The sequence below is a fragment of the Diabrotica virgifera genome, chromosome 1 (assembly GCF_917563875.1).
Source record: "Diabrotica virgifera virgifera chromosome 1, PGI_DIABVI_V3a".
NCBI classification, from domain to species: Eukaryota; Metazoa; Arthropoda; class Insecta; order Coleoptera; family Chrysomelidae; genus Diabrotica; species Diabrotica virgifera.
The window spans coordinates 185,450,304-185,463,632 of record NC_065443.1 but is presented as its reverse complement, the minus strand read 5'-3'; the positions used below and the strand labels follow the sequence as shown (position 1 = coordinate 185,463,632).

Sequence of the window (13,329 nt, the reverse complement as noted above, 5' to 3'; positions counted from 1 at the left end):
TAACATAATGACCTAATTTGTTACCTTTGACCCACTTACAACGTGTGGGAGTCATATGTTATCCTAGGGCCATATCCTTAGGGATTATATCCATCCTTTGGAATCTGCTATGTTAGCATTTTGATGTGACTTTTAGTCCATTTTTGAAAGGCTTTGACCTTCGTATTTTTTGGTTGGCTCACCATGTTCTTGCAACACTGATGATGCTCTTTTTAGAGCGAAAACGTTCTGTTCGATGTTTGTAGCCCTATAGGGCTTTTAAAATAATATACCTTTTACCAAGACCAAAAATTTTTTATTAAATTTTACTTGTAATTAATGGTATACAGCCAGCTACAGGAAATTCTTCCTAGTGGATTTCTAATTAAATGCATTGACGAAGAAACACTGCATATCGTCGTTGCCAAGTCAAAAGCTGCTAAGTGGGACTTTTTCACAAAAGGAGATATCTATACCATTTAACAGATTTTTACGTTGGTCACCGTCCTATAAATACAGTTATATGGTAAACCATATATAAGTGCTGTAATATCCAAGTTTCAAAAATATGTTATGTGAGCGGGTATCGCAAAACATGCTATGTGGAGTCCTCATCCACGTAGAAGAAAAATATTTACATAACGCGCGCCCGTCATACACTGCTATGTGGATTTCTTCATGCACATAGCAGAAATAATTAACGACCTTGAATTGAACGTTTAGGTTTTATCTGTTTTCTGTAAAATTCTATAAAACCCACATAGCAGCTTTTGACTTGGCAACGACGATATACTTTTAGATCTGTTCAACAAGGTATATACAACAGGAGTAATACCCCAGGATTGGTTGCTGTCCACATTTGTAACACTACCAAAGTCAATACATGCGACAGAATGCTCCAAGTACAAAACAACTTCTTTAATAAGCCACACACTTAAGATATTCCTCAAAATAATAAATGGAATACTATACAAAAAAAATAGAGGAAGATATAGATGACACCCAGTTTGGTTTCAGAGGAGGACTAGGAACGAGAAAGGCTCTGTTCGCTTTTAACGTTCTCGCGCAAAGACGACTAGATATGAACCAAGGTCTCTACGTCGGCTTTATAGATTATCAAAAGGCTTTTGATAGAGTACGTCATCAGAAACTCATAAAACTTTTAAAAGAGAAGAATGTGGACACTCGAGATATACGGGTTATTGTCAATCTGTACTGGAATCAAAAAGCAACGGTTAAAATCGAAAATGTCGAAACAGAGGCCATAAAAATAAAGAGAGGTGTTAGACAGGGTTGCGTGTTGTCTCCATTGTTATTCAATCTGTACAGATAAGCTATTTTTAAGGAAGCAATATCAGAGGAAAAACAGGGTATATCAATAAACGGAAAAATCTTGAACAACATAAGATTCGCAGACGACACCGCTATTTTTGCAGACAGTCTAGATACACTGCAACTATTAGTAAATAGATTACATCAAGTCAGTATGGACTATGGACCACAAATGAACGTTAAGAAAACCAAGTTCATGATCATTTCTAAGCAACATACAGTAGGAAGGTTGGATATCGAGGGAAAACAAGTAGAAATAGTGAATAACTACAAATATCTGGGAACCTGGGTAAATGAAAACAATGACTAGGGTAGAGAAATCAGGACACGCATTGAAATTGCAAGACAAGCATTTATAAAAATGAAAAAGATGTTTGTTAATCGAGACTTGTGGTGCTATAGAAGAATTTTGAAAATACCATGGATCCAACGAGTTACAAATGCAGAAGTGTTAAGAAGGCTTCAAAAGGATTGCGAGGTGATAAAGAACATCAACACAAGGAAGCTAGAATATTTAGGCCACATTACCAGAGGTGCGAAATATGAGATATTAAGGCTCATAATGCAAAGTAAAATAAAGGCTAAAAGATCTATAGGTAGAAGAAGAATTTCCTGGCTGAGAAACTTAAGAGAGTGGTATAGTTGCAGCTCAGTAGATCTTTTCAGAGCAGCCGCCAATAACGTACGGATAGCTGTGATGATAGCCAACCTCCGATGGGAGAAGGAACTACAAGAAGAAGAATAAAATATACCTAAATTCAAGCTCAAACATTCTCCTATCAGCTGATCATAGGAAATTTTGGAACGTTTTATTATAAAACATTGTTTTTTTAATTGCTAATGAAGCGCATATGAAAGAACGGTCGACTAACAACTAAAAAAACAATGTTTTAAAGTTAAACAAACCCAAACAACTTAAAATAAGGTTTGAACTTAAATTCAGGCACCTCGTAGTTTCAAAAGTAATATTTTTTATTTGTGTTTATGAACCTTGAAAATAGTCATTTTTTGTTTTTTCAGTTTTAAATTGTTTATAACTCGGAAAAGATTAACAAAAAAAACCTTTTTTGTTTCCAATGATCCTAAGAATCTAAAATAATGTCTGCCGTGGCCAAAGAAATTGATTTTTATAATTTGTTTTTAAATAAATGTAGCAATAACTCCGAAATTATGGTATTTAGGTATAGGAAATATAACATGAATAATAATAATTATTTCTTAAGGACTTCACAACGTAAAAAATATAAAAGGTGATCTATTTGAAATAAGAAAATTCGTTAGATTTCCAGAAAAACGGAAGATCTGACAACAATGCAATTAGCACTATAATATCGGCCGCATCAGAAAACCCTTATCCAACAAAATCTATAAAAATCGTGCCAGCCGTTTACGAGATAATTGAGGGTTTCCGTGCATAAAACTCACTCTGTATTTCAACTACATATTAAGTTACTATACATTATACTTTATATCGATAAATATAATAATATTATATATTATACACCTACATATACACCTGTATATTATACACCTACATTTCATTTCTATTTTCTATTTTTAGTTGGATCAAGCATCTTTGGGTCTGAGACGGGAATTCTTAATCAAGGGACTCGATGAAAAAATAGTCAAGGCCTATTACGATTATATGGTTGATTTAGCAGTACTGTTTGGAGCTGAGCGAGAGAGAGCAGCTAAAGAATTAAGAGCTTCTCTAGACTTTGAAATTCAATTAGCTAAGGTAAGTTTATTACAGAGTTAAGAAGTGTATACTAATATCGTTTGAAAGTTGTTTATATGTGACATCGGTTTCTATTTAACATTATTTGTCTCAATAACCAATATTCAATCTTATAAAATCCTAATGCGACAAGTCGTGCAGTTTCTCCAGGACAGTACTAAACTTTTATAACGGGGTATTATTTATTTAGTATTTATATTTTAAACATAATTATACAGATACGTTATATTAAAATAATATTTTTAAAATTGAATAATAGTTATGTATGTATCAAGCTGTTATTTATGTATCATAAGAGCCCGAGCCGATAGGCGAGGGCTATTAACACGTAATATCCATAAACGCTGTTTACGCCCGAAATACATACAAATTTTTATGCACGATTGTTTTAATGATGATTTATTAATAAAGATACAAAATTCCTTGCACGATCGTCTTAGTGAATATTTTTTAATACTTCTTTTTCTTTTCACCTTTTGCGAGCAATTGATTATAAATAGCGTTTCAAAAGTTGCATGAATTTTATAGCTCAATTTATTAAAACTTTATATTGAAAATTCCGTGTCAAATAAATTAATGAAAATCGCCCAAAGAAATTGTCAATGCTGATAATATGCCATCTACAAGTTGCCCATATTGCAGTCCAAATTTATATGGTGATTCTTTTGGGCATGCACCTTCCACAAATCATACGGAGTTATTGGAAGTTCATAGCAACTTACAACAGAGCAAAGTAGCAAACCCTAACATTTCTATAAATAATTGTTCAAATTGTGTTATAAATATAAAATTATAGATGTAGGAAACTTATGTTTGATTGCTAAAGTTATAATTCCTGTATTAAAATAAAATACAATAAATAAAACTTTGTGTTTCACTAACCACACCCGCCATCTAACATTACCCGGCGGGCGATAAAGAAGCCCACGGGCGCTAAAGTGGCACTTTACGCCCGCCAAATGTATACATAATATTATGGACTTTATCGCCCGGTCGTGCATAAAAGTATATTAAGTATGGAGAACGGTAAGGGTTTTATACCGATCGAAGACAATTGTTTGGAGGAGGAGCGGGGCGACGACTCCAATTATTGTCTGAGATCGGTTACCCTTAACGTTCGACATGCTTATAACGTTTTTTGCACGATTGATACCATTATAAATTATAAAATTAAACATTTTCGCCATATTGATATGACTAGTTTCATTCATTTTATCAAGATAGATACTTTGGTTGTTAGGTAGTAACTAGGGTGCATAACAACAATGGGGAATTGAGTTTTTATTTAGTTGTCAATAATTTTAAGTACAATTTTGATTATTATAAATTAAAATATGAGCGAAAGTGAATTTGAAGAAATTGAACGGGCTTGGGAAGAAGGGTGTTCCGCAATTATTCCCGAAAAATCCAAAATCCGTTATCAAAATACCTACCGAAAGTATATAAAACTTCGTCCATTACAAGTAAAATCAAATCATTTGTTCTTAAGATACGCCAAAGGAAAATGTTGTGCTCAAGTAATAGGGAAAGGGACAATCGGGGGCTGGCCTTCTCAAATTGCCAAATTCTTAAATTTGCCTAATCCCGAGAACTATACTGGCCATTCGTTCAGGAGGACATCAGCAACGCTTTTGGCTAATAAAGGTGTTGATGTCCTCGGATTAAAGCGTCATGGAGGTTGGCGTTCATCGACAGTGGCAGAAAGCTATGTAGAAGATTCTCTTCAAAATAAAATAGATTTTGCCGAAAAAATATTGTGCAATACTAGTAATACTACTAATGTATGCGATTTGCAGGAGTTTCTGTTAGAAGTGAAACCACAGCCCAAACAAGTGGGATTTCATTAAATAATTTAACAAATTTATTCTTTCAAAAAATAAATTAAAATTAAGAGATTTTTTAACTCGACGGTAAGTGAATTACTTACCGTCGAATTGGAGTACTTACCGTCGAGTTGGATTACTTACCGTCGAGTTGCTAGTAAATGTCACCTACTGACGTAAAATCTGTCACGGTAAACAGTCAAAAATGATCAATCGTGCAAAAAATAATTTTATTAATTATTATCGATTATTTAGATTTTAAATAAATGATGTTAGATTCAAATAAAAATAAATTATTATTTTTGTATGTATCAACAAAGGATGGGTAAGTTGTTTTAGTTTGAATATGACAGATCCGTCAAAGTCAAACTAAATTTTAAATTATTATGTAATAAGATATAAAAAAACATCATTTGATAGTGAATTTAATTATTATATAAAATAAATACGATATATAAAAATACAATTTGAGTATATTACTTAATTTATTAACGACTCACGTTAAAAAGGTTTTGCTTAAAATTTTATATATCGGGCTCACTTTTAACGGGAGTAAATAGTAAATGGACTCTTCCACCTATGGACATAATAAGTCATTTTCCGTTGACGATTCAACAATGTCCTTACTCGAAACATTTACTGTAGGTACTATGAATTACATTTTTCGCAAAATTGAAAAAAACTATTGGTTGTTTTTTTAAGAAAAACATGTTAAAGCTTTATGTAGCTTTATATTTAAGTACTTGATTTATATACAAGACGTTTATTATTTTAAAAATGAAAATGTTAATAGATGAAAGACTAATAAGTTTTGTACACATTTAAATAAATGAAGGAAGTGAAGAAAAGTATTTCTTTATATTTAATTTCCTTATATTTTATATTTAATTTCCTTAGCTAAGCGCTTTCGACAATAATGTCATCTTCAGAGCTAATAATGCTACAATAAAGAATTAAACTAATGAGCTAAAATATGTCTAATTACAAAGTTTTTTAACTTACGCCAAAGTATAAAAAAGTTCCTCTACTTGGAGTTATGTGTGTGTGTGCATCATATTAAGAAATTTTGTCTGCTGTGATGGAAAGTGAAAACTCCGGATGATGGAAAACTTAAATAACTCATTAATATTTGTAAAACATTAAAAAACAACCACTTAAACATTACAACATATAAAATTTTGTGCATGGTAATGGGTAGGTATCACCCAACCATTTCAAGTGATGTCTAGCAGTTGACTGACAGTGATTGACACACTGGACGTTGGACTTTAATTAGGTTTGTTCTAGCATCAGTTTCAAACGGTTTGCAACCATCAGCGAATAGTGGACCAGCGCGAGTAGAGGGGATAGCACTGGTGACTTTATTATGTTTTCTCACTGACCAACTGTTTCATCTGTCCGGTGTTGACATCTGACAGCCGAGATTACAAATGAAAATTTTGAAAAGAATTTTACAAGGATAATTGAAAAATAGGTATAAAGAAAATGTACCTTAGATGTCTGTACAAATATAATAATAATTTAATTGTCTACAAGCATAGCATCTACAAGTATCTATTAAACTGAGGACGTAGTGGCTTAAGACATACATACACTTTGTCATGACAAAAGGAAGATGTTTTTAAATAGATATGAATAAAAATTCAATTTGTTGAATGCTGAATGTAATGGTCTTGTGTATTCACAATATTTTTTTATCCTTAATATGAAGGATTTAGATCTTACCACTTTTTTATTAACAACCTTTTTAAGTGAAAATAAAAGTTTTCAAGATGACCTTGACATGGTGCATGAATATTAAATGAAGTTGGACCATGCATTTTTATGGTAAAATTATTGACCAAGATTCTATTGAGTATTAAGATGATGAAATTCTGTGGTGGGCACTCAAGAGATTCTGTGGTGGGCACTCAATAAGAAAGGAGTCCCTGGTGAATATGTAAAGATTGTGAGGGATATGTATGAGGGAGTAACGACTAGTGTTAGGACAGGTGTGGGAGAGACTGATAAATTTCATGTGAAAGTAGGATTGCACCAAGGCTCTGTGCTTAGTCCGTATTTATTCTCATTAGTTTTGGACCAGATAACAGCGAAACTACAGGGTAACATTCCATGGTGCTTAATGTATGCTGATGATGTCGTGTTAGTAGGAAATAGTGAAAGAGACTTAGAACAAAAACTGGAACAGTGGAGACAAGCTCTGGAGGAAAAAGGTTTAAAACTTAGTAGGACAAAAACAGAGTATTTGGAATGTTCATTTAAAGATGGAGCTACTACAAATAAAATGGTATCTTTGGATGGTGAAATGATTGTGAAAAGCAATAGTTTTAAGTACCTAGGATCGGTATTACAGAGTAATGGAGAAATAGATGGAGATGCATGCAGTAGAATTAGGGCTGGATGGATGAAGTGGAAAGAAGCGAGTGGTGTGTTGTGTGACAGAAAAATTCCAATGAAGCTGAAGGGAAAATTCTATAAAACAGCCATAAGACCGGCTATGATGTACGGAACTGAATGTTGGGCAGTGAAAAAGAAAGAGGAACAACGAATGCATGTGGCGGAAATGAGAATGCTTAGATGGATGAGTGGAGTGACAAAGAAGGATAAAATTAGAAATGAGTATATTAGGGGAAGTCTAGGTGTGGCACCAATTGATGCCAAAATGAGAGAGCATAGGTTAAGATGGTTCGGTCATGTTCAACGTCGAGACGTTAATCACCCAATACGAAGAATAGCTGAAGTGCAGATTCCTGGAAGGAGTAGGAGAGGAAGACCAAAGAAGACCTGGGGGGAGGCGATAAGGCAGGACATGTTGGTAAAGGGGATTAACATTGATATGACCCAAGACAGAATTGTGTGGAGAAATGCAATTAGGGAAGCCGACCCCGCATAGGGATAAGGCAAAGAGAATGATGATTAAGATGATGAAATGGGTATATTTTGTCTATACGCTATGAGCTCGTAGGTAGAGGGGATAATTAAAAAATCGCGAGAGCCAGAAATGACAAGTCTGTAAACCTTTACTGGAAATTTGACATAAATATCAAAGTGAATAATTTAAAATTGAAATTAAAAACATTAATTAGAAAAAATATTAGTTGGTCAAAGCTGTGTTATATATTTTTACCTTAAATATACTTACGTTTTAAATACTGAATTAAGTTTTTTTAATATTTTGTAATATCTAATTATAATTAGATATAAATCATCTAAGCGCCATCTACACGATAATTGTGAAAGTATCCGAAGTAAGAAATTAATATTTCATTAAGAGAACGTTAAAACAGTTAGCATTTTTAAAAAATCGATTACAATTTAATTACTTTTTGCGTTGTAAATATTAAGCTATAACAATTAAATTTTAAGAATTACCGGTGAAAGTTGAATTAGTAATCCGCCAGGAGCGACACCAGCGAAGCTCAGAGCGTATACTACCCTTAGTATTGTTTAGATGAAAAGGCAAATTTCGATGGAAATCAAGTTTTTTCACAAAATATACTTCTTAATGAACACATTTTGTTGTTAAGTGATATGTTTCTGAATGTTTTGATATTTGTTAATAAAATTATATGTAAATATCTGTCAATATCACAATGTATCTATATACAGACCAAGCCACCAGTCTCCTAATTTCCTAAGTTTAAATTTAGTAAATAAAATATAAAAGGTGTTAAAAAAGCTACAAAAAGTTTTTTTGGGAGAAAAATTAAATGAACTACTTCACTGTTTCCCACAGATATTTAAATAAAGGTTTATAATTGCAATTCAAATTAATCTGAGTGTTAACACAAAAATCAGGATGAAATTTCATTTCTTTGGAGTTTCACTTTATTATTGGAGTCGATCTTGGATTTGGTGGACTAGTAGAGATATCGTAGATAAGAGCGACATAAAAATAAACAGACTCAGTAATATCTGGTGGCGGCTTCTATTCAATATTGCATTTGGTGCTATCTTAATTCCTTTTTGTGAATCATCAAACACTGCTCATATATTATGAGGTCTGGTATGTTAAAAATATTGGTAATATGAACTTTCAAATTCTATTCAAATAGGAGATTCAATTCATTTTAATTCAATTTTCAGGGATCAAGCACCGAGTTGACCTTCTGTTATCTTTTTCTTGCTGACGATCATAAGCTTTGCCTTCTTTACGTTTATATTGAGTCCATATTGTTCACTGTAATACGTGATTTTGTTCATGAGGACTGGTAGGTCTTCTAGGTTGTCCGCAAATACTAAGGTGTCATCTGCATACCTGATGTTATTTAGCCGGTACCCGTTTAGTAGAATACCTTTTTCAGTTTCATGCAAAGCTTCGATAAATATTCTTTCAGAGTAAAAATTGAAAATTAGGGGGGACAAAATGCAGCCTTGCCTCACTTTATGCATGATTTTCACATATTAGGTGTGCTCACCGTCAACTCTGAGGTTTGCAGTCTGATTCCTGTAAAGGTGTCTAATTATTTTCAGATCTTGGTTGTTAATTCCTGCTTCTTTTAGTATTTGCATCATCTTGGCGTGTGGTACTCGATCAAACGCCTTCTCTTAATCAACCAGACATGGGTATACACCGCAACTGGCATCTCTGCATCTCTGGATTTGTATTTAAAACAAAGCCTCTCTCGTACCAAGAGCATTTATCAACTCGAACTGGTTGGGCGAAATTTGAGTTTCACGTTAGCTTGTAAATTCTCGTATGGATTACCTTTAGGAACAACTTTAGGAGATGACTCATCAGCCTTATCGTACGGTATTACAATTTTAGGAGATGACTCATTAGGCTTATCGTAAGAAATTCCTCGCATTTTTTGGCTCCTGGTTTTTTTGGAAGTGCAATAAACTCAGACTTTAGCCATTCTGTTGGTACCTATTTCTCGAGAGTTTTATATGTATGTTGTTGAATATCTTTGTGATTATTGCTATTGATTCGTTGTCCATCAGTTTGAGTAGTTCTGCTTGTATATTATCAGGACCTGCTGCTTTGCCATCCGTTACCTGTGTTACTGCAGAATAAACTTCCTGCTGTAATATTCTTGGTCCATCATTTACCTCATCTTCTAACTCAAAGATGTTATCTATTTGGTCTTCAAATAGTTTTTCTAGATATTCTTTCCACGTTCTAATTTTACTCTGTTTTGATTTAATCTCTGATGTTAGATTTGATCTCTGTCTCCGTCTTAGTCCACCTGTGATTTCTTTAACTTTCCTGTGTACATTGCGACTATCGTACTTTGACTGTAGAGTCTCGATTTCTTGGCATCTCTCCATTGCTTCGTTTTCTTTCGCTTCTCTAATTTTCCTTCTTATTGATATATTGATTTTTTTACATGTGTCGGGATCATTTTTGGCATTTCTTCTTTCTTCCATTCAGGATCTCATATGTCATCCATCATTTCTTCTTGGTTAATTTATCTGCCTTTAAGTGTTTATTCTTTACATTTTGAACTATGCATTTCGGTCATCTGTTTGATCATTTGTTCTTTGTTCGATTCGTCTCTAACTGTAGTCACTTGCTCGTTTAACGTGGTTGAACCCTCATTTTCGTGTCTGGGTCTTGTAACATACGTAGGTCGTATGATTGTGATTTCTTTTTCTCCACTATTTTGAGTTTGACGCGAAATACTCCCACCAGTGGAACGTGGTGCGTCTCTAAGTTTGCTCCAGGATAAGTCTTGACAGATGTAAAGCTGTTTCGGAATCTTTTGTTTACTAAAATGTAATCTATTTGATTTCTAATAATTCTCCCGGGTTTGTCTTGAGGGGATTTCTATGTGTACAGCTTTCGAGGTGGTAATTGAAAAAATGTGTTGGTAGAAACGAGTTCTGAGTCTTCTGCGAATTTTTCTATGAGGTCTCCTCTGTCGTTTCTGAGTCTAAATCCATGTGCGCCGATGTACTGCGTCTTATCTCCTACTCCAATCTTGGCATTAAAGTCTACCATAATGATAAGAACTTCCTGTAGTGCAATTTTCTGTATAAATCTGTTAGTGGTCTCATACAACTCAATAGCTTCTTCCTCTTCTTTGTCTGCAGTGGGAGCATATACTTGGATGATATTTATATTGACGGGGTTGGCTTGTACTTCTAGTAACATCACTCTCTCTCTGATATTGGCGTAAAGTTACTAACGCATTTGGCAACTTTGGGTGATACGATAAATCCGACTCCATATTCATGTGATCCATCACTTTTTCCCGAGTAGTATACCTTGTGATTTTCCACTTGTATTTCTCCAGAATCTGGCCATCTCATTTCTGCTATTCCCATGATTTCAATATGCATTCTGTTCATCTCCTGTATGGCATTGAAGATTTTTCCTGCTTTATATAAGGTTTTGACATTCTATGTACAGATCTTGATATTCTTTCTGCACTTCAATTTATTATCTTGTGGTGAACTCAAAACTGTCCTCCCCGGAGACCCGATCGGAAGATTTATTCCGGAATTTATTTTAGTGTTGAGCATTACCATGATTGATTGACTAGGTCGTATCGCTCTGGATCATTAATGGGGTGTTTTCCCTACTTGTGCTTCCCCATCTTTATACCGTTGACCAAATATTTGGTTCATCCTCCTTCGGGGCCGATTTCACAACCTCAGGACTAAGAGTGCCCTACCACTTACCAACTCATCAGCCCGAAGCCGTTGGTCAGTAAGTGGGGGATTGCTTATACCGGCAATCTTTCGGTGAAGAGTATGTAGTAGAAAGAAATAGCGTTACGTCTGCCTTCGGAATTCTAATCGCCATTTGGGGTCGGAAGAAACAAGAGTTAGCCAAGAAAGGCTGATAGGAAAGAATAAATACATTTCACTCAAGACAAGTTGAAAAAGAGCAAAATGTGAAGGCCCTTATGATCTGCCAGGTGAGTTTCATAACATTTCAGGTGAGCGTATGAGTATTGATACACCTTGTAATCCCGCTCATACTTCACGGTGTTTACTACAGACGGTGTGGCTCGTCCAGTATGGCACAGCATGGCGTATAGGGTGCACGCAATTTTAACAATGTGAACACCCCAACTACATGGCCTGACCACTATTAACAATATCGCTGTAATAGTATTGTTACTAGACAGGTAAATTGTCCTTATATACCGGGTGTACGAATCAAACTGTGTTTTTTCTCAAAGTTCGCATCACCGTGTGGACTATTCTAGCATTTATAATATACTGAAATTAAAACCCAACTATAGCCTCAGGTTTTCTTAACTTTCTGTTTTTAGATTCATTCGCTTATGTTGGGTAATAAAAAAGTTAGGTACTTTAACAACTGGCCATGTTAGTCATAAGTACAGGGTGTTTCTAAATAAGTACGACAAACTTTAAGTAGTAAGTTTACACATGAGAAAAAATGACAGTTTGGTTTATAATCATATGTCGCAAAAGGCTTCATTTCAGAGATACGGGATATTCAATTTTTTTTACAAATTAACGATTTATTTATTGCTTTAAAACCAGTTGAAATATGCAAATCAAATTTGGTGCAAATCACATCATATTTTTGACATACAATTAAGAATTTTATATTCACCATTGGCGTGCATACGGGTAATATAATCGGTCATAATACCCGTTTGCGCGCCAATGGTGAATATTAAATTCTTAATTATATGTCAAAAAATGTGCAATAACTATGTCTTAAAACACACCAAATTTGATTTGAATATTTTAACTGGTTTTAAAGCAATAAATAAATCGTCAGTTTGTAAACAAAAATTTAACATCCCGTATCTCGGAAATGAAGCGTTTGCGGACATATGATTATAAAGTAAACTGTCATTATTTTCTCATGTAAAATTACCCCTTAAAGTTTGTGCCACTTATTTAGAAACACCCTGTAATGATGACGAACATGGTCAGTTGTTAAAGTACCTACCTTTTTTATTATCCAACGTAAGCGAATGAATCTAAAAACAGAATGTTAAGAAAACCTGAGGCTATAGTTGGGTTTTAAATTCAGTATTTTATAAATGCTAGAATATTCCACAGGGTGATGTGAACTTTGAGAAAACAACACAGTTTGATTCGTACAACCGGTATACAATGACAGTTTATCTAGCAACAATATTATTACAGCGATTCAGCGATATTATTAATGGATAAGGCTGTAATATGTTAAAAAATCACCATAATCGGACAACACGTTTAGGAAATTCGCGTCATCAAAATGACCAAATTCTCAAGGGGATCGATTTTTTTTACACGCGAGTGTATAACAATTTCTTGAAGTGAATATTTTTATCGATGGGTACGGCATTTTTACGGGCCTAAAATCTTATGTGACGTCATGTCGAAAATCGAGACGCGTGTGCTAGTACATTGCGGTATACCGTAATATACATAATCTATACACTTATTTTAACTTTCTTAGCAAACTAAATAGATATCCTGAATTTTTTATTGTTTGACTGGTTTTAGGGTGATTTCAAATAGAGATCCCAAATTATAAATTAT

The 13,329-nt window shown here is 34.0% G+C and overlaps 1 protein-coding gene across 3 annotated transcripts in view; it reads left to right on the top strand.

Moving 5' to 3' along the window:
• Positions 1–13,329, top strand: part of LOC114334567 (neprilysin-2) — a 311,969-nt gene that overhangs the window by 192,840 nt on the left and 105,800 nt on the right. For all 3 annotated transcript variants that reach the window (XM_028284633.2, XM_028284632.2, XM_028284634.2), the window contains exon 5: positions 2,873–3,049. In XM_028284633.2, coding sequence (XP_028140434.2) covers positions 2,873–3,049 — 177 coding nt within the window. The remainder of the gene's footprint in view (positions 1–2,872; positions 3,050–13,329) is intronic.